The sequence below is a fragment of the Perca fluviatilis genome, chromosome 1 (genome assembly GCF_010015445.1).
Source record: "Perca fluviatilis chromosome 1, GENO_Pfluv_1.0, whole genome shotgun sequence".
Lineage (NCBI taxonomy): Eukaryota > Metazoa > Chordata > Actinopteri > Perciformes > Percidae > Perca > Perca fluviatilis.
In genome coordinates, this window is record NC_053112.1 from 18,844,706 (window position 1) to 18,867,353 (window position 22,648).

At 42.6% G+C, this 22,648-nt stretch overlaps 2 protein-coding genes across 3 annotated transcripts in view; both read left to right on the plus strand.

Moving 5' to 3' along the window:
* The window catches only part of LOC120556750 (proteoglycan 4-like), a 21,550-nt gene extending 18,252 nt beyond the window's left edge, over window positions 1-3,298 (plus strand). Inside the window, exons 8-9 of the mRNA XM_039796503.1 lie at window positions 492-841; window positions 1,580-3,298. Coding sequence (XP_039652437.1) covers window positions 492-841; window positions 1,580-2,080 — 851 coding nt within the window. The 3' untranslated portion in view covers window positions 2,081-3,298. The remainder of the gene's footprint in view (window positions 1-491; window positions 842-1,579) is intronic.
* Window positions 3,299-8,564: 5,266 nt separating this feature from the next.
* adcy9 (adenylate cyclase 9) overlaps window positions 8,565-22,648 on the plus strand; it is a 34,015-nt gene continuing 19,931 nt past the window's right edge. For both annotated transcript variants that reach the window (XM_039790917.1, XM_039790979.1), the window contains exon 1: window positions 8,565-12,708. In XM_039790917.1, the coding sequence (XP_039646851.1) occupies window positions 10,827-12,708 (1,882 nt within the window). In that variant the 5' untranslated portion in view covers window positions 8,565-10,826. The remainder of the gene's footprint in view (window positions 12,709-22,648) is intronic.

Here is a 22,648-nt window from a genome sequence, read left to right on the forward strand (position 1 = left end):
GGAAATATCTGGCTAAAAGGCATATAATATAAAGGCCTGGGCTTAATAAATAGATTAATCTTAATCTATAAAAGTCCCCTCATTTGTTGTGCTACTTCCTGAACCAGAAATCCCACTAACAACATGAGTTTTACCTCAGAATCACAATCAGTGTAAATGTGTAAAAGGGTTTAGTTACAAGCAATTTGCCTTGGCAGTTGGTGCATACATAAACAAACAAACATATGGAACATTAATGTGAAATAAACAATAAATATAGAAAAAAATATAGAAAAAAATAGCTTTACATAGGAAAACAGGAGAGAGATGGCAGATTTTAGCCAATCACCTTCTCAGCAGAGCGGATGATACGCTGCACTCTGTTTTTCACAAAAACTTTTCATATATGAAATGTCCGATGTGTCAATCATGCTGCTTTGGGACTTTTCACACAGCTAAAACATGTATCTTTTTTTTTCCATCTATTGTGTCTCCTCCCTCCTCTTCCTCAGGTTACCCCTACAACGAGGTGTGCCAGTGGTTCATCGATCGAGCCGATCTGATCTTCCAGGTGTTTGATCCCACCAAGCTGGACGTGGGTGCCGAGCTAGAGATGCTCTTCAAGCAGATGAAGGGCCGCGAGTCCCAGATTCGCCTCATCCTCAACAAGGCAGACAGTCTTTCCACCCAGAACCTGATGAGGGTCTACGGTGCCTTGTTCTGGAGCATGGCGCCCCTGATCAACGTCACAGAGCCCCCCCGGGTGTACGTCAGCTCCTTCTGGCCTCAGGACTACGCTGCAGACACCAGCCGAGAGCTCTTCATGAAGGAGGAGACCTCTCTGCTGGAGGACCTCAACCAGGTATATGCGATCACTTCTTGACTTGTTTTTGTTGACGGTATAATTCTTTGAGTTTCGATGCACGGTAAGAGATTTTTTGGTAATTGCTTCATTAAACAGCTACATGCATTCTGGGGCATCTCTAGCTCACCTAGTAGAGCGCGCGCCCCATGTAGGCTCAGTCCTTGCCAAAGGCCCGGGTTTGAGTCCGACCTGAGGCCCTTTGCTGCATGTCATCCCCCGCTCTCTCTCTTCCCCATTTCCGGTCTCTCTTCAGCTGTTCTAAATAAACGATAAAGCCCTAAAAAATATCTTTTAATACTGCTACATGCATTCTAACCAACCCTCTGCAGTCAGCCTCACCAACAAGGCCCCGATCCCACTGTGACTGACACTCAACCCCCCACCCCCCGTCACTACACTTTGCACCAACCCCCATATTGTAATATACATTACATACAGTGCTTAAACTACTTAAACAGCTATTTTGTATTTTTCTTTTGTCTGTATTTATAGTTTATTCGTATTAATGTTTAATATGTTTGTTTGTATATATGCACCAATCACCAAGGCAAATTCCACGTAGGGTAACTACTGAGGCAATCTCTGATCTTTGAATCTTTCTGATTCTGTTCACTCATGAGGTCTCTGAGATATTTTAAGTTATTTTCAATACTAAATAAAAAAAAAAAAGTCCCAAAACACTTGCAGTACACATCAAGTCTCTGATTTATATTTTCTCTCTCTCCTCCCCGGAAGGTGATTGAGAATCAGATGGAGAACAAGATCGCTTTCATCCGCCAGCATGGCATCCGTGTGCGCATCCACGCCCTGCTGGTGGACCGCTACCTCCAGACCTACTACGACAAGCTGGGCTGGTTCAGCGACCCCTACGAGGTGTTCCAAGACATTGTCAACGACCCGGACAAGTACTACATCTTCAAATCCATTCTGGCCAAAACCAACGTCAGCAAGTTCGACCTGCCCAACAAGGAGGCCTACCAAGACTTCTTTGGCGTGAACCCGGTTTCCAGCTTCAAGCAGCTCTCCTCCCACTGCAGCTGGACCGGCGGCTGCCTGCTGGAGAAGATAGAGAGGGCCATCTCAAATGATCTCCCGGCACTGCTCAGCAGTGTCAGCAAGGCCGCAGACACGCCTGCCCCAGCGAAGGCTGCGCCCACACCTCCGCCTCCACTCCCTGGCACCTGTGAGGGTCCCGGGTGTGAGGAGAAACCCAAGAATCGCTGGAGGAAGCACTGAGATGGAGGAGCACGGCGCAGGAGAAGGAACAGGGGGAAGCAGATGGCAGCAGCAGCCAGAGGGTTTCCTGGTATAATCCTCACTGCTGTGATTTTCAGAACTGGGGATGTGGAGACTGAGCAGGGAAAGAATAGAAAAGATTTGCTAAGCAGACCTGAGTCAGAATGCTTCTTAGTGCTTGTTTTTAACCTGCGTAGAGTACCAAATGGATGTCTTTTACTGTAATTGACAGAAATACAGTATATATAAATATATATAATATATACCCAATTGATTTTCAAATACTTTTCTCTGACTGTATATTACAACTCTGGTACACCTTGTCCTGCATGACACCCTTCTGGTATTTAGGTAGGTTAAAACTGTCGGTAAAAAGTGAAATTTTGACTATGGTTTGGTTATTTAAAAAGGCTTGAAGTCAACTTTCCATCTGAAGCTATTGTGTCTGCAAAACGTGATAAATGTCTGCAGGAGAAACAAACTTCCAAAACATGATAACAGAAAAAAAAAAAAAAAAAAAATCTAGTCTATGTAACCTTCCATATTTATGAAATCTGAAAATGAATGTTTTTTTTGTTTTTTTTCCTCACTGTTTTTAAGTTTGTACATTATTTATTCTAGATTTTTTCTTCAGAGAAAGAGGCTGGCAGCGATTTTACTCCTCCAGTGATACAGTTAATGCTGCCACTCTTTTGTCTTCTTTGTTGATTCAAACTGCTGTGCTGTGTTTTTACAGTTAAACCAGTGTAGGTCATTATCGTGTCAGGAAGTTTATTTTTAGTGGGACAATAAAATAGAAAGAAGGGTGCTCTCATAGTGTTTTATTGAGCATGGATTCAACCATGTTTAGTCACTGTACTGTACCGCACTACTGTATACTGTACTGTCATTTTTTTTTCTTCTCTATTGTACTATACTACGTTCATTATAGAAACAAGTTTTATTTTAACATTTGTTATCTGCATTGGGACTGAATTGACTGAACGCAACCATGGTGTTCTCCTCAAAACAACATCATTTAATGGTTCCATTTATTGCCACTGCGGCCTTTTCAGCCCTCTGAACTGTTGCTAGTTTTTTACCCCAACACGGCTGCGTACCACATGGGGATTTCCTTTAAATTGTCATCTTTTCCTTGTTCTTTTAGGTCTGTTTGTAATTGTCATTCTTTTGAGTGATTTCTTTTGAGTAAACAACAATATAAAAAAAAAACAACTGCAGGCTTGGTTTAATTTTTACGGTTAAAAAGACATTATAGATGAAATCTCACTGGAAAAAATACATAGTTTATATCATGATTGGATGTTTTGCTGCAAAATGCAGCAAAAGGGAGGTTTCGGAAAATATGGGCCAAATGCAAGCTAAAAGCAGCAGCTCTCCCCCTCACAACACACAGGGTCGGAGAAACTGCACCTTCAGAATAACATTATGCAGACTTATTTGTTTATACATAACAGCGCTGTATGATTTAGGAACATGATTCAATTTGTAACAGCTGGGTGAGCATACATCAGCCCAAAAGCCCATTAGCAATAAAATAGAAATGCTGCTTTTTGATAGCTGTTGACAAATGACCCGCTGCCGTGACTGAAAACAGCCACCAGGAGGCGCCTCAATTCATTGTGTTATGAGTCAGACCAACGACATAGCAGTTGGCATGGTAGAAATACTGTAAGCTTTATTTCTTTCTATCAGTTTTATTAGTAATGCAAATAAAAAGGAGACAACAGCAGACAATCCCCTGTTAGAAACACATGGAGAAAACATCTTCACTTTTGCTTCAAGGGTTTTAACAACAATACCTTACTTTTATTTTTTTTAAAAGACACAGTTCTGTCTTAATGCATTTAGTGATAATCCATACACACGTATGCATATTCTTATACTTTTCTCACTTATAGATTGCCATGATAAAATATTGTTACACTTTCTGTATTATTAAGTTAGGTGTGAGTTCATTCAAAGCAGTGAATTATTTCTGTATGCCAAGAAGAGTGCATGTGTTTTGACAGAAGTGGTCAGTCTGAAGTTAGTTTGGTGTTGCTACCATGAACAATACTCTTTGGACTGATCCCACATTAACCATATACCCAACAGAGCCAACTGAACTGTGACAATGACTCACTCAAGTCTACTTTAAAATCACATTTAAATTAAAACACATTTTTACAATGTCATATTAAGTTTCACAATATATACTCAAACAAAATTACTATTAACTGATTTAGTACAGCATCAGACAGTCCGGGGCATTCTGTAGACAGCAGAAACAAATTACATTATAAATGTCAATTTAGATAACATCTAAAGCTGTATTTGAATGCAGCAATTTGTTATAAATGCTTACAGTAACACAACATTAGAACAACAATTTGGCACACCACCACGACAAATGTTTTTGTCGAGCAGAATATGAATCCCAGTGGTGATGACATCTTTTTCTTTGCATCTGTGTGTTGTTGCATTTGTGTCTCTGACTAACTGCACTTATTCATTCCAGCATCCTATTCGTTTTTTTCCACATTAAAATGTCTTAACATGAATCCAATATATTATTAGCATGATAGGCTTACTGGCCTATAGGTAAGGTAGTCACTAAGGTAGCCATCCTAAGGATTCAATGTGCCACATGTACAGTATGTGCAACATTTAAAGATGATTTATAAAATCATGCCCACAATAATTATTTTAATAGCTTAGTATTCTATGCACTAAAAAGGTATGTATAAAGGCTTTAGGCTGCCCTCCACTTTATTTTTGGCCCAATTTAATATGCAACTTAATTTTATACAATATACAGTATGTAGTAGGGGGTCCCTGCTCCGTCTCTTTTTCAGTTTAGGGGTCCTTGGTTTAAAACACGTTGAAGACCCCTGCCTTAGTTGGTTTAACTATTAGGTGGATGGTCCGTTTTACCATTTTAGTTAAGAGTGTGACATTTGGTTGGGCACTTGGAGGCCACAATATGCCGGTTTCCTGTGGATTTGAAGGTATAGGACAGTCTGTTATTTTTACTGATTAGATTCAACTAATGGATTGGTGATTTTTAAATACCATTATTTTAAAATAAAATAAACCACACAAAAGTCATGTATAAATTTCTCATGGAATCCATGACCTTTAGCCTGTAGCTGAGTCATGCTACCAGGGGCTACACCAGTTTAGCCTGTTAGCTAATATATACTAAATAGGACTAAACACTAAATGCAGCTGAGGCTGATGGGAATGTAACTAGTTTTGCAGGTACAGTAATTGGTTGTGAAACAAAGTAATGGAGAAATATCTCACACATCTCACTCTAAACCAAAATTGTCAACCTCATAGAGCAAAAGTCAAAGGATCAGCAAAGTCATTAGGATTCATCCTCCGGGCACCACAAAAGTCTGTACAAAATTTCATTGAAATCCATCCCAAAGCTGTTGAGAGATTTCAGTCAAGACTAAAATAGTGGAATAACTGATCGACTTGCCATACCTATAGCCATGATGCTAGCTTGGCAACAAAAAAAAATGCTGCTGGTGATACTGCACATGGGCTTTTCAAAAGTAGAACACATTCAAGAAAAAAAAACTCACCATTTAATATGAGCAGAGTTAAGCCTATTTGTCACCATATCCTTTGGCAACATGTCTCCTCTCTGGTGCTTCTCAAATACTTAATACAAAAATCTGCAGCTGTCCTACAGCTGACCCTGAGCTCTAAGGCAAGGAGTTAATTTCCCCACAGTGTCCAATAAAATATCACATCATCAACCACACCAAGATGACACACGCGACACAGGTCATGAACACACCTGCGCATATGTAGTAAATGCTGTAAATATGGAGCTCATGTTCTGCGTATAATCTGTGTTTGCTTAGCAGACAGGCCGTGCTCCCGGTTTAAGGCACAATGTTAACAAAGACTTATCAGTGCAGCTTTATCAACTCTTCAAACAGGCCTCTTGTAAGCTCTCGACCATAAGCACGCACACATGCACACGCCACCCACGTACCACTTACACAGATACACGCACACACACACACACACACACACACACACACACACACACACACACACACACACGCACCAACACACTTTAACAATGCATTGTGGCTTACTTGTTTTATTGGATTCAAAGTTTAAACATTATGGCTTTCTCAAAGGACACACAGCTCTCGACCACACACACACACACACACACACACACACACACACACACACACACACACACACACACACACACACACACACAACTGAAACTGTACTATACTGTAACTGTTTGTTACCTTGTTTATCTTCGTTTTATTCACCTGCTGTTTACAATCCCATCACTTCACTATCTCCAGCTGAAATTACAGCGCGGTCTATACAAAATCCGGTATTGTGTCCATTCATGCTGATGAAGCACATACCACCTCGGATATGTGATAGCCAACGTGCCTTAGATATAAATAACAATACATTTATGTTTCCTCTGCACAATTTTCCCTTAAGAACTCTTATTGTGTAATAGGCCACTGCACAGTAAACCCTCCTCCTTTCTTCCTCGTGGTATTTTATTATTCAATGTACTTGGCCTCGGAGATTAAACTGTTGCCAAACTGACAAGTTCCTTTCATACCTCTTTATTTTCTACATTATGTAATCTACTTAGGTTGTGGAAATGTCTGTGTAATTTTGAGTCCCCTCAAAAACAATTCCCCTATGAGATACTATGAGAAACACCTGAGCCTCTTTTCTTCTTAATGTTAAAGAGTTATATTGTACATATTTGTTTCTCATTGTTTATTTCCTAATAATGTGTTTATGTTTATGTATGCACCATCCAACAAGGCAAGTTCCTTGTAAGTGTTACTTGGCAATAAATCATTTTCTGATTCCGAATGCATCTCTGTAAAGGGAATTATAAGAGCCTACTATAATAAAATAGCATAAAAAATAATGCCTTACCAGGTCCACACTGCTTATAAGTAGGCCTATGGTATGGGTTAGTTACGTAATACACCAAACTTAGCCAATTAACACACCCCTTCCAATCATTGTGTAGCCTGTGTCATGCTACATATACAGAAAATAGGAAAGACTACCTTGAAAACATTATTAATCTCAAATTGTAGGCAGTATAGGCCACTTGAGAACATAACCTACCTCAACTCGAGTGTGTAATGATAATACAGGCTCAAGGAATGAGTCAAAAAATGAACACACCATGGTGATAACACCTTCTATAGCTGTCATGCCACACACCTGTAGGCTATTTCTAGCCTGTGATTAGCAGTGTAATTAATCATGTTTATGATTGTAATAGGGGGTTGATAATAATTTAGCAGTAGCAACGCAAAAATCCGACATAACACATCAGTCCTGACGGTTTTAAAGTAGAGACTATGGCAGTTAGCCTACTACATGCGATTTGAACGTAGATGTATTATAGCCTAACGACATCCAGCACACCACCAACCGTCAAGTGAGGCAGAGACAATCAGGGAGATACCGGAGGTCAGAGTCTGCCTTCAAATTAAAGGTGTTAAATTGTTTGTGTTTCACTTAGCTAGGTAACCTTACTACTTGTACATATCTTAGTTCAGTCAAAGATAGGCTACTCTAGCATTTGATTCCAAGCCGCGCCAAAAGTATGAAATTGTAGACCTATGTCTCCTAGGGAGTGGCGTTTGTAAGTGTTGTAGGCTACGTTGTGTAGATGGATGAAAAGTTAACATTGATAATGTTAGATATTTACATAATATTTACGAAAGCCATATTTAATATTACGAAAATGAGTTGGCGTTTGCGAACGTTAGTTTAGTTGATTATGTTTGCGTAGTCTCCAGATCTCGCGAGAGTTTGTTTCTGAGACAGAAACAGGTCTCATACAAAGTTAATTTCCTCCAAATTTACCCGTTTGTAAATGCCATTTTAGTGTCCGAATTTTCGGGCGATATTGTGTTTCATGAGAAATGGGTCCAATATTTACTTAGATGGCTATGGGCCGAAAGAACAGACCGTATATGCTCACAACCTGTCGCTAGTTTCCTAAAGAGGCGTGGCAGTTGCCCACCTGACACAGAAAGGCTACAGGAAAGTGCACTAAAGTTGGGGCCTAACATTCCCGAGTTACACTTTAAATAAAAAACAAATGTAAAGAAATAATCATATTTGGCCAACGATGTGTAAGCTAATGTTATTAAGTAGGCCAAGGTTATTGTTTATAATTCATTAGCCTATAGCCTATGTATTATAAAATTAAAAGGTAGGCTATAGGCTATACTTTTAATAATGTTTTGTATTGCCTCATGCTTTTGCCCATCTTTAAATTATGCTTCTTTAACCAACAAAATGATTATAGCCTATCCTTTCTAAACCTTCCTGTATTCTGTAGCTTTTGAAAGCTAAAGCCATTGAAATATTTAACTATTGTAGCCCTATTGGCCGTCTTGAAAGACCGGAAACCGTGTAGGCTACTTTTTTTTTTTTTTTTTTTTTTTTATAAACTGTGGTTTGCTTGACAGGCACCGACCCGAACCGCCACAACAGCTGGGGGAGGATTTCCGACCCAGTCACAGCGAAGATGGTGGCAGCTACACGAGTGGAGATATCACGTTCGCCCGGATAAGACGGAAAAACAGCAGCAAAACTCCCGCTGTAGGTCTGTTTTTATTTAGCCCCCAAAATCCAGCGGAGAGCTATATCAGGGGGAAAAGGGAGGCAACCAGCGGCGGACGGAAGAGGACGCACCACAGCCAGAGCGCACAGTGTTGTGTTTGTTGGACACAAGCATGCCAGCAAAAACTAGTGCTATCCATACATAAGGAATCGGTTGATAATAAGGAGATATAGTGCCGTGTGTGGGGCGCTTTTTGATAATCTCACCGAGGATATATCCAAGGGGTTTCCTTCATTGATCTGGAGATTTTCTACTTTTTTGCTGTGGGGGAATGCGAGGGGAGGAAACCCAGCCTCTGCTCCAAATAACCAGAGACTCCTAACTCACTGGGTCTCTCCTCTCCAAACGCAGGAAATACGGCCTGGGAAAAAAAAAAAAGTTTGGGAGCTTTTGGAAACGAGAGGGGGGCCTATCGCTGACGTTTTGCACGCGTTGTACGACGTGATTTTTAAGTAGCTTACTACGTTTTTTGTATGTATTAAGCTCTTATGTTGTTCCACAGATGAAGTTTATGACAAGCAGTTTAAGTGTTACACACCGTTGGTGTTGTTATTGCAAGAGTTTTGATCATCACTATTTATAGACCAGCCTGCTCCGACCGAGGCTGTTCCTCATAGCAGTATATTTTGCCAACTGCGCGCAACAAGTTGCAGACACTCCCAGCAGAGGCAAACCTACTCTAATGTGGGCCAGCGGATGGTATTTTCTGCGCTTCTCTTTTCGAATTAAGAGTCTTTGAATATCGTACACCCCTCCCGATCCCCTCTTTGGAAGGCGGAGGGGGAATAATCGTTGGAGATCCGGAGAGGGAGTTCAGGAAAGGACGGGGCTGGATCCGTGGGAATAGGCCTGCCTGTCAGGCCTCTTATGCTCTGGATCTCGGACTGGACAGGGCTCCCAAATATCTCAGTCTGGACTATTTTCATGGGCCCGCTGAAATAAAGATGGAAGGAGAATGCATGGGAATAAGAAATGCAAATCCTTTGGACATGTATGGGAGGGGATGTAGTGGAAGGTAAAGCCGCCTCAATTACAGATCACCTACTTTTTAATTAACAAAATTAAGTTTGCCCACATTTCTAGACGGAATTATTAACGTAAAACATTCACAGCATATAAAGTAAACTACTTTATGTGAAACGAGAATAGCCTTTTAAGTGAGGAATTGTTTTTCTTACAGTTTGATGCTTCATGGTGGAAAATGTATACAGTCCACACGTTTTTATTTTAGCACTACTAGCTTTTCATAACGACAAGATTGGGTTTTTTTTGGGGGGGGGGGTGTTTTAAGAGGGGAGAGGGAAATGTAAATTGACCATTTGTCGCACATGTGGAGACAAGAGGGACAGTGTAACTTTTGTAGCCACTTGCTGTGCACAACGCCAACTGTTGACAGTCTGTATCTGCTCACACGATGAAGCCCTGGCCCTAACGCTGTTTTACCACGCAATCGACGTTATTTCGGAATGAAGAACTATCTCGGTATTTTTTCCTGACGCTGTCTGATTCTGTAATGTCAGCAGTATCGAAATATTGCGCACATCCAGATGAGGTCATTTTCAGTCATGTAACGTCAGCACCGACCTGATGAAGGCATAGCATCGTTGCATCACTAACCAGTCCTTTCCGAGAAGGATGTTCAATTCAGGAGGCAGAAAGAGTGATGACAGTGTTTTTACCGCAGCTGGAGGGAAAGCCGGGCTCAGACCCAGAGCCTCTTTGGAGAAGGATACATGTAATGTGAGTACTGACGCAAACCCGGGTTCGGATAATGAGCTGCTCAAGAAACTGGAACGGCGCGTCTTGTGCGAGTGAGTGTGCGGGCTGCTGTGTGCGTAGCAAAGACGTCTGTGCCGTGCTCACCATTCATGCACTGTGATTATTCCAACAAACACCTTTGCTCTCTCGTTCTCCCTCTCCCTCTCCCTCTGTCTGCCTGCCTGCCTGTCACTCTCTCACCGCCGCCTCCTCCCTCCTCTCCGTGCCACATGTGCACTCGGTGTCCACGCACCGCGTCTAATTGCCTGAGGGCCATCAGAAGATATTATTAATATTTAACACCTCCCCGCGCCCCTCATATTTCTCGTCACAACGGTCAATATGGCCACTCTGCAACATCACCGGCAGCTTCTCATGCATGGCACGGAAGTGAGCTGCGACTCCAGCGGGGATGGCGCCGTGACCGTGCGGATTACCAACAGCGCGCCACACGTGCATCAACATGAGCCGCTGAGGGCTGCCAGCAGTGGAGCAGGAGCCGGAGGCTTTGGGGCTGTGAGTAAAATGAACCCTAACCTCCACAAATACAGTATTTCCTCCAGCTGCAGCTCAGACTCCAGACCGGCCGGGACCACCACTTCCAGGGTGCGTAGGAAGGCGCCGCCGCTGTTCGAGCGCTCTGCTGCTCAGTGCTGGGACCCCAAGTTTGACTCCCCCATCCTGGAAGAAGCGTGCCAAGAGAGATGCTTTCCTCAGACACAGCGGCGCTTCCGTTATGTCCTGTTTTACCTGGCAGTGGCAGCTGTACTTTGGGGGGTGTACTTTGGGGTCAATAGTGACCGCTGCAACCCCATGGCCTTCCTAGTCCCCACAGCCTCCTTTTTAGTCCTCCTAGTGCTGCTCTTCTTATTCACCTTAACCCAACCCTACACGTGGCTGTACAACCAAACATCCTTGCTCCTGATCGCGGCCACCTTCGCCATCACCTTAGCTCCACAGATACAGACTGCTGGCTACACTGAGCTGAAGGGGGCTGGCGGTGGCAATGCCTCATATCCCCCACAAGTAGCACCATCTCTAGCCCCTTGCATCTCCCCCGTGGGCACCTTTTCCCTGTGCATGGAGGTTCTGTTGTTATTATACAGTGTCCTTCATGTCCGTCTGTATGCCTCAGTGATGCTAGGGCTCCTGTATTCTATATTATTTGAAGCATTAGAATGGCTGCCCTTGCTTCAAAAGAGTTATGACACTACTGGATGGGGGACAGGGTTAGTGGGTTCAGGTTCTGATTGGGAAGGAGACACCCTCCGCTGGTTGGGCCCGGCCAAAGCTCTGCTCCACTTGTGTGCCCATGTCATTGGCATCCACCTGTTCATCATGTCGGAGGTGCGTTCCCGCAGCACCTTCCTCAAAGTGGGCCAGGCTATCATGCACGGCAAAGACTTGGAAGTGGAGAAGGCCTTGAAGGAGCGTATGATCCACTCTGTCATGCCGCGGCGAGTTGCAGATGAGTTGATGAAGCAAGGTGACGATGAGGGCGGTGGTGAGAACTCTGGCAAGCGTTATTCCTCTGGTGCCTGCTCTGCCTCCGCCGTCTCAGTGGGTGGTGGAGGAAGCGGTGGAGCTTCACAAGCCCAAATTGCCACAAGCGGCAAGAATTACCCTTATAACAATCACAAACGCAAGAAGACCTCCATCCCACGTGGACAGATAATCTTCCGGCCTTTCAATATGAAACGCATGGAGCCTGTCAGCATTCTCTTCGCGGACATTGTGGGTTTCACTAGAATGTCTGCCAATAAGTCAGCACCGGCCTTGGTGGGCCTTCTCAATGATCTGTTTGGACGTTTTGACCGGCTCTGTGAACTAACCTGTTGTGAGAAGATCAGCACCCTGGGAGATTGCTACTACTGTGTAGCTGGCTGCCCTGAGCCGAGGCCAGACCACGCCTACTGCTGTGTAGAGATGGGCTTGGGCATGATCCAGGCCATAGAGCAGTTCTGCCAGGAGACATGTGAGACCGTCAGCATGCGTGTCGGCGTCCATACGGGCACCGTCCTGTGTGGGATCCTGGGAATGAAGCGCTTCAAGTTTGATGTGTGGTCAAACGATGTCAATCTGGCTAACTTGATGGAGCAGCTGGGCGTGGCGGGCAAGGTCCACCTGTCAGAAGCTACTGCCCGATTCCTGGATGACCATTACCAAAGGGAGGACGGGCAGGTGGCGGAGAGAGCCGGGCAGAGTGTGGTGGAGAAACTGAAGGGTAAGTGGCTGTTCAACTCTTACTTTCTTAGAAGTTCTCTACATAAGTCTAGAAAATTGTGCAAGGGTGCAGAGAAGACAGATACCAGACAAAGGGTGAAAGATATGGAAATACATTTGACTTGGCTGTCTGCAACTTGTTCAACATTCATTGCTCATATTAAGTATACACACATACGCACGCGCACACACACACACACACACACACACACACACACACACTCACACACACACACACACACACACTCTGTCTTAATACTCCATGGAGAGCAGCATCAATGGAACTAATCTCTCCAGCAGGGGATTCCTTGTGGACCGTCTAATCTTAGGTCTCTCGCGAACAGAGACTGTCTGTTCTATTGTCAGGCCTTGTGTCAGAGTGTATTCACACTTGGCTCTAAATGGTGCCATCACTCTCTATTTCCAGACTGGCGAACAGTGACAGAGTGAGATATTGACATGTAGCTTTTGTTGAGGGAGTGAATGGGAGAGAATGGCATCTAGTTTCCTGCTGAAACAGAGTCCCACAATTTCCTGCTCACAGAAAGAGATGACCTTAACAGTTTGCTTCTCTAGCGGTGAGAGAGAGAGGGTTTGACACAGTACATTTAGCTGAAAAATGGACATTGAGAGAAATCACTTTTTTTGTTGAGAGGAACACATTGTCAGAATCACACACTACTGCTTTGTGTAGGAGACAGAGAGACTGGAGAAATTTGTTGAAGCGAGTTACAGAGTGAGCACTCAAAATCAGTGAACAGATCAGTTTTTAAGGGTCTTAATAATAGTTTGATCCTCTTGAATTTGCCAGAGATTTTCCAGAGATTTGTCACGCACTCAGAATACCTTGAGCTTTATAAGACATCTGTCCCTAAGTTAAATGACAGTTACGAAATGTAGGTGAATTATTTTTGGATTCCACACCGCTTGACAACACTCTCTGTCTGTTAGCTCTTCTGTCTTTCTGTCCTTTGCTTTCTCCACTTTCTCCATCTCCTTTCCTTCCACGCTCCACATCTCTCCCTCTGCTTTGTCTTCATCCTTGTTGTGTTATCGCATTCATTGCCTCAGTCTCTCACCTGTCTCCCAGGCCTGTACATGTGGTCTGTTGTGTAACACTGCTTTATGGCTGTCGGGCTGTCTTTGGTCAAGGCTTTGCTATAGATCGCCCAGCAGGCAGAGTGATTCGCCTCAGATAGCGTGCTTTCAACCATTCTCTGTTTGTTAGTCCCTAAATACCCATCACCCCACTCTCCTTTAAACAACAACAACTAAGCAAACACAGCTTTGTTTGACCATGAATGCAGCCAGTTGGTAAGATGCTGTAGTTTTTAAGTAGTTGCATTAGAAATGGACTGAATCTAAGGGATATATGTAATGATTGTGAGGGATGACGCAGAGGCAAACAATCTCCCATCACTGTGCAGTACATGGAATGTACATTTTGTCAAGGCTATATTAACCGCCAAATCTCAAACATCTGCTTAATGTTTTTAATGAAAGATGCAGGGATAAGTCATACATCTGTTGACAAATGCATTAACTATGCCGGTATGTGGCGAGAACATCAAAGGAAGATAAGAAGTTGAGACTAGTTTGAACTGTGCAAAACATTCAAAAAGTACACATATACAGTGTATACAGTATGCGGTGTGTATTACATGCACCTTAATAGTGTGAAGCTGTTTCATAAACTTAAAAGGACAGTAAGGTTTATTTACAGTGTGATCATCAACATGGGCCTCCAAGTTCCTCTGTGGTTCAGTAAACAAAGAATGAATTTTTGGTTTCCCATTCCTACTCTATCCAATCAGGAGAGAGAGCGCTACAAGGAGGAGGTCCTCTCTGCGTGTCCATGGCTCTTAACAGCAGAGCTACAGCGAGACTGACGATTGTGGATCAGGCGAAGCCAACGTTACCTATTCAGGAACGGCCTATATCACCAAATATGCAAAGCGAGTGAAGACTGTGGAAAAAGAGAGAGGACAAAACAAAGCTGCCAGAAATAAGAAAGTCATGCAACACCTGCATTTACATCGGTGTGGCATTTGATCGCTGGAAAAACCTCAAAGTTAGGAAGGGGTTGAAAAGCGATGCACAGCTAGCCTTACTGCTTACTGGGGAGTTAGCGAGAATGGACAGAAAGTTAGTGAAAATGCTCATGTCGCTTATAGCCCTGTTTAAAAGATTACAATACAATTGCTCTTAAATGCAGCAGTTTTTTTTATATTTTTGGGCATTTCTGCCTTTGTTGGATAGGAAAGCTGAGAGAGAGGGGGAAGACATGCAGGAAGACCGCCACAGGTTGGACTCCAACCAAGGACCTTCTGCGTCGAGGAATAAACCTTCTCTGCACGTGTGCGCCTGCTCTACCAACTGAGCTAACCAGCCACATCAGTTTTAAGCAGTTTTAAAAGTAACAAAATCTATTGAAAGAATTTGGCAAATTGGGTTGGTTTCAAATGTGCCCCTTTTGTTCACTGGATTTGTTAAAACCAATTGGGGTCTTAAAAGTCACCTAATACACAATCACTTAGGTGATCATTGGGTCGCTTTGAAACTGCTGTACATGTATTTCCACAGTTTAAGTCTGCCTGTCAGTAACTCAGCAATGGGCACTCACTCTCTCAGGCCAGACACTCTCTTAAATCCTTAGATGGTAACCCAGTAATTGTCACATTCTACTATTGTCCTTCCTTCATCCTCTCTATTTTCGGCAATCTGTGTCTGTGTGTGTGTGTGTGTGTGTGTGTGTGTGTGTGTTTGTGTGTAGGTTGGAGGGTTTTAAGAGGTCTTTTCATTCAAGCACATCAGGACCTCTAAGTTTCTCCCACATCTGCTCACAGTATTTCTTCCCTGTCTGACTATGTTTGTCTCACGAGAATGTCATTCTCAGTTTTCATTTAGTTGTTTATGTTTTTTTTTTCACATATTAGTTACTTACTTACTTATTTATATCCAGTGAGATACTATGATATTTACACCCTCCATTTTCCTGCTTTGCCTTGTACCTAAATCTCACTCGGTTGCTCCCAGTCTCCCGTGCTCGACTGCTCGTGTCTCCTCTGTGCTTTCCTATCCAGTCCTGCCCTGTCTCTTTCTGTTTGTAGAACTGCAGTTTTCTGCCCTGTTTAGCTGGTCTTTATGTCATGCCTGTATCTGCCTTTTTAGGCCCCCCTTCTTGAGTGTTGTAGCTTGGGGAAATGTTGTAGAGTTTTCAGGTGGCGATGTGTGTGTGTGTGTGTGCGTGTTAGTTGGACCTCCACATGTTTAGTTACAGTGCAGAATAGCAGCATGTTGTATATCTGCAGACTCAAGGTTTAGACCTTGAACTGTTCTAATGGTATCATGGGGTGGCACTTTGTCAGTTTCAGTTCGTCTGAGTCTGGAGATACTGTCTGTGTGTGTGCACATTTTTGTATTTGCCTGCACAAATAGTTACTTGCATGCATCTGTCTTTTTTTTTTATGTGTCTGTGCACATACACCCATGTGTATAAACACGCCTATTCTTCGTGCAGTTGGAAGTCCATGCCCTAAGGCTGGTTAGTCTGTGCTACATCAAACATGTCACCTAAACATGCAGCAGCAAATGGCAGATCCTTAAGTATAACCAGGCCCCAGTGGGTCATGGACTTTGCTACTCTAAACTCTGGCTTTTCTGTCTTCTGGTAAAGGTAACATTTTAGCTGTCTCATAGGGCAGTATCTCACTTCCATACCACCTCCATCACCATTTCTGTTGCTCTACAGCTAGTTGAATATTTTTGTTGTGAAAAATGTGCTTTCCATTATAAGAGGACATATGCTTTGTCATGGACTTGTCAAGAGTTCTCTTGTTAAGCAATTCCTACTCTGCATATTGAGCTTGGTGAAAAATCCCACTTTTCATCTTGTTTCCTCCTCTTGAGTTATGGAAATTCTGCATGTAGATCACCATAATACAGTAGTTCATTAACCCAGGGCCGATCTTAGTGCCAAATTTCATGGAGTTTGTGTGAGTTTGTGTGAAATTCTGCCGAGAGGTTAAGACAAACTTCTCTCTCTAATGGTGAAGTTTTCCGGGATCATTGATGCCATGTAATGTTTCCAATTTTTATTCAGGCACTTCCCCCCTTTATGTTGTACATAGCTGGCCTTTTCCACAGAAGGCAAGATTTTGTCATTTATTTGTATAGCACATTTTAACATCGAGGCAAATATGAGATATAAAAGACACATAAGACAATATAAAAAGAAGACATTTTGACATGTCCCGGTAGAAAAAACACAAGTGTAAATAATAAAATAAATGATGGCTGAATTACATTTAGCTGTTTCTGTTTCATGGTCCTGGTATTGTGCATACTGTCACACTGTCATGGCTTACTGGGATACGCGTGAATTCAACAGAGAAAGCAGAGCGTATTTCATTTACTTTCTGCAGCCAAAGTTTCTCAGCTGTTTTCAGTAGATTTAGATTTTATTACGGAGCATGGGAGAGGTGAGCAGTAAAGAGTTAGAGCGGAGACAGACGGCAGCAAGGTTGCGCCCTGTGCTGCGTTATAATTGTTTCTCCTCCTCAGATCTTCACCTTTTGATAAGAGCCACAGCCCTGCATTGGCCTATCAAGCAAAGTGTGTGTGGCGTGCATGTTTTATGATAAAGATTAGATATCCAGGACATAAAATGACTGATCAAAGTATTTGTGCCTTAGATACACAGACCAACATGTATACACACAGAGATTTATCACTTAGAGATGAGCACATAGTAGAAAGTAATTTAGGGCTTTTAATGTTGTCTTTGTAGAGTAAACTCCCTGTGTGGGCATTGTTCTGTCTTTTCCTTTTTCTCTCTCTCTCTTCCTCTACTTTTTTAATGTCCTTCTCCTGCACCGTCACACACACACTCATCTCCTCCCCTGTGTGTCTGTGCTATATGTGCATTTGTGTGAAAGCAATGCTCTGTATAAAGTTGAGAGGAGACAGTTGTCCTAAAGCCTGTGACCCAACATGGTGTTGTTTCGGGGCCCTGCTACTTGTACCTCATTTGTTTTCAGCAACGCTGCCACTACAAGGTTCAAAGGTCAACTGTAATCACTTGACTAGGTGGTCTCGCAAACGTGCCTGCGTCTGGCCGTCGTTGTGTATATGATAACAGAATGAAAAAAAAAAATGCCGTCCAGTGACAAGAGAGCTGAACATGTGAAATTTAGAGGAAAGACTGAGACCAAGCAGGAATTTACTGGGAAAGGAGAGAGAAGAAATTAGATAAAAATGGGACTTTCGATGTGGGATCATACATTGTGATTGTTGCAGTGGTAATCAGCTAGATTGCTGTTTCTTTTGTTTTAGCAACATTGTTACTACAACTTGTGACTTTACCCTAGGTGTGACAGTCATCTTTGTGGCAGGCAATTAAAGACGAACAGAGTCCATGTTTTATCACTCACTAATCCTGCCTAAAGCAGCTTACACATGATCCGCGGTAAAATCGCTCCGCGCTGGCTGTGCCATTGTTTTTCTATGGGGTTAGCGGTGGAGACCACTCGGAGGAAGCGCCACTGGTAGCGTGGCACACCACTCGAAATTGCCATGACTCTTAAACCAGGGTATGAACCGAACCCTGACTTTTGTTTACCGTTAATAATAATATATTTTAATTATGGGTGCCTTTCATAGCCCTCGAGGACACCATACAGTTAAATAAAGAAAAAATGCAGTTAAAAAGGCATATATAATAAAAACAACCACTCCTAAGCGTGGCGCAAGCACACACACACCCACACGCACGCACGCACGCACGCATGCATGCACGCACGCACGCATGCACAAATCCAGGAGTGGACCTACAATTACTTACATAATGCCCTTCTACAATATCATATTAGGTACATCCTTATTCCATTATCATTATTGTAGCGTGTGTGTGTGTGTGTGTGTGTGTGTGTGTGTGTGTGTGTTCCAGAGAGAGAGAAAGGACGGTGTAGATCTGACACTAAATCATAATTTAACAGTGACAGCCAGTAGCCAAAGAACCGGAGGAAGAACTGATAGCAGGAGCTTCCTACAGATAGTCTTCTTTCTTCTCTCTCTCCTACTTCTCTTCTGCATCACCCTCTATCCTAATAGACCTGTAATAACGCTTACTGGGATCCTCTGCATCTCCCTCCCTTAGAGGATCTCTGGTGTCAAACACTTATTCTCTCTTGCACACAGTTGTCTAATCAGCTTTCTTTTGTCCATCCAACCCACATATTGCACGAGAAGTTTGTCATTCCTATTGCTCAAGAATGTGTTGAGTCAAATGTGTTTGTGTGTGTGTTCAGCGTTGATAAGCATGCCCAACCCTGTCCTAGCCTGATTGCATGTGTAGTGTGCACGCACACAAACACGCACACTTTATCTTTAACTAGTCTTTTCTGGCAGTTTGCTGTCCATGTAATAGACCTTGCTATTTTTAGAAGAATTCTGAATACATTATACGGTATTATATTAATCCCAAACAGATGAGTATTGTATTTCATCTTTTTGACAGGTCTGGCCAGTCTTTCCGGTATGTGTGTATGTGTGATAGAGACCAAAGGTTGCACATGCGTATTCTTGCTTGTGAGCTGTCAGTCATTCAATGAAGAATTATACAACAGTGTGACAGATTACATTGTCTTTACACATGTGTTGCTTGTATTTAACAGACACTAAAGTATTATCTCACAGGCAAATCAAGCCATTGAATGAATTACTGGAATGTGACTTGTTACAGGTGGATGCACTCACTACCTGGTCTCATTTGTTACTCACAAGATGACTTGCATTTTCTTTACTGGTGCCACCCTGCAGTAGTTTTTGCCCTGGCAACGAAATGTGTATCTTAAAATAACTAGCAAATATTTCAACTATACATACAGTTAAGTAGATATTAGAGAGAAAAAAAAAAAAAAAAAAAAAAAAAAAAAAAAAAAAAAAAAAAAAAAAAAAAAAAAAAGAGAGATTTAACAAAGGTCTTTGGCCAGATTAGAGCCCCAGACATTGCGGTTTTGACCAGCAGGCCACCATGAGTTTTTTTTATTTATTTATTTTATTTCTCAATGCTGTTACTTTAGGAAAAATGTAATGCACATTGCTGGCCATCAAATGCTGGATGTGTATGTATGAGTGTCAGAATAGCAGGGATCAAGAATCAAATGCGTGTGTCTGTGTGTGACTTACTATAAACTTAATGTTGGGTTTGCACACATGGGCCCACATTAATATCTCCCATTTACCTGCTAGTTATTCTGTATTTTGTGTGCATGTGTGTAATATGACAACTGTTTAAAATTCAATTTTTGCGACAGCTGTTTGTGCCAGTGTGGCAACAGCGGCTGGTTGTCTCTACTGCCCTGTGTGTTTGTGCATGTATGTGTGCCAACTCAAGTATGCTGGAGTGGTGCTGTGTTAAACGGCTGTTCTGAATAATAGATACAGAGTGCGGCCTCAAGCCTGTTAAAAAATCCATGAGCTTCCTTTGCACTGGTTTATATAGCTAAAGAGCTTATAAGAGAGAGCAAGAGAGTTATAGCCATAAAGTGGGGGGAAAGTAAGGATGAGATTTGGGCAAAAGAAAGCAAGACAAACACAAGTCCTTCTTATGGTGGATGGTGGTAGTACAGGGCTTTTCACAACAATATAGAGTAGCCACCTCGGGGGATCCAAAAAAAAAGTCTGTTAAAGCCCACATTTGGTGGCCTCTGACACATTCTAATGCCACTATTCCATCTGTCATATACACTGATTTAATTTTTTTTCGTATTTTAATGAGTTTGCCTTCCCAGTTGTAAACATTTTAAACTGTAAAATGAGTTAGTTTATTAGTAAAAGTATGAGGCAGAGGCATAGCCTTAGTCTACATTTTCCTCATATGACATAGGCCTGTTACTTCAACAACATTGCCTGTTTTAGTGTGTGCTTGCATTGCGTCTATGGATCGCTCTGCTGTAAAAAGTACAACGTAAAAATGTGCATTGATGCTTGTGCAGTCAATGTAACACTTAATGTGTTTTGTCATTCATTATTTTGCTAATATTTGACGACGACTGCAGGTCACAACCTCTCAACGGAGCGTGCGCACGTGAACGCGCGCACACACACACACACAGACACACACAAGGTGTGCCCTCTTTCCTTTAATCTGCCTATTTCAGTCAATAATTTCCTCTGTTCCTCCCCATTTCTTCCTGAGCAAGTGTTGAATATTGTGGTGAGACAAGAAATAAGCCATGTTTAAAGACCTGAAGCTCTTAATGTTGTGGTTTGGGTTTTTGAACGAAAAAAAAGAAAAGCACTGACGTCAGACGTGAACGTCAGATAAAATACTGCAAATTAGTGATCTTTTTCAATGTAGCATTTGCCACCAAACATCTGAGATGTCTGTCTAAAAATGTAAGTACTGGCCTTCAAAAACCTGTATCAGTCAAGTCCAACTATAAACAGCATGCAAAGCACTGTTCCCTGGTGGTCTGTGGAAAGGGAGAGTTGTTTGACATTAAAGGGAAGAACAGAAGAGGGAGGGAGGGAGAGAGAAGAAGAAGGCAGAAGGAGCATGTTTTCGGGTCATGACCCTTTCCCAAGGATTTCCCACAGTCTAGCTGTGTGTGTGTGTGTGTGTGTGTGTGTGTGTGTGTGTGTGTGTGTGTGTGTGTGTGTGTGTGTGTGTGTGTGTGTGTGTGTGTGTGTGTGTGTGTGTGTGTGTGTGTGTGACAAATCCATGGCACACAGCAGAATAAATCACACATGGTATGACTCAAATGAGAGCATACAATTAAAGTGCATTTGTGCTCCCCCTCTTTTTTTTTAAAAATAAAATTATGTTATATAAAAAAAAAACCTTTAAAAAAAAAACCTCCTTTTTTTTTGTGTGTGTTCCCCCTTTTTTTTTTTCTGGGAGGACGGGGGGGTCATTTCTTGCTCAAGGACTGTCCTCTGCTGCTGAGCGACAGCCTCCCCTAGAGAAACTCAGACCCTCTGTGAAGACCCACACACACACACACACACACAAACACACACACACACACACACACACACACACACACACACACACACACACACACACACACACACACACACAATTTTGCCTTTATTAGTCAGATGTAATGTTAGTAAAAAAACAACAGGGAGAGAGGGGGGTGACTATGGTTTGGGTATCATTGAAATTTTGTCCATTCTGATTCCAATGCAGCTTATCAATCTATTTTTGAATCCTCGTTCCAATTGTTGTCTTTTGAGAACAAAAACAAACTTGAGAAATCTGTAAGTGATATTGATTATTGCGTTCCAGACTGGTTTTTTAGAAAAAACACTAAAATGGATATATCTATTGCCCAGACTCTTTGTAGCCTAGAAATCTAGACGCACCCTATCGGCAGCTAATGTAATTTGCAGCCAGGGGGTCTAGCAACTCTCCGTTGGCTTTTGAGTTGGAAAAGCCAAACTCTAGCCGGTCCAATCACATTGTGTATAGAGTCAGTGGGCGGGCTTAACATAATGACGGCGGAGTTGCGATGGTTCCGCGTGAATTCAATGTTACTTGAAAACAAAGAAGATGGCTGCCGCTGTCGCTGCTGGCGAACAGCGGTCTTTCGAATCGGCTTTAGCCACGACTCTGGAAGACTTGGAGTTAAGCTTTTCTTTGAGAAAAGAACAAAGAACGGCACTGTAGTCATTCTTAAAAAAGGAAGATGTGTTCGGAGTTTTGCCGACCAGATATGGCAAATGTTTAATCTATCAACTAGCGTTGCTCTGGTTGGTTGTAGCGCTATCCTTTTGCGTGCAGAGGGAATTTGAAAGACAACCGTTTATCCCGCCCCTCGGATTGAGCCCTGCCAATGGTAAGTTCCCAGACCCAACATCTTGATGTGGGTCTGGCTTGTCAGGCTAGACTCTTAGTCTTTTGTAACCGGTTCCAGTTAGAGCAAGTTCTGGAT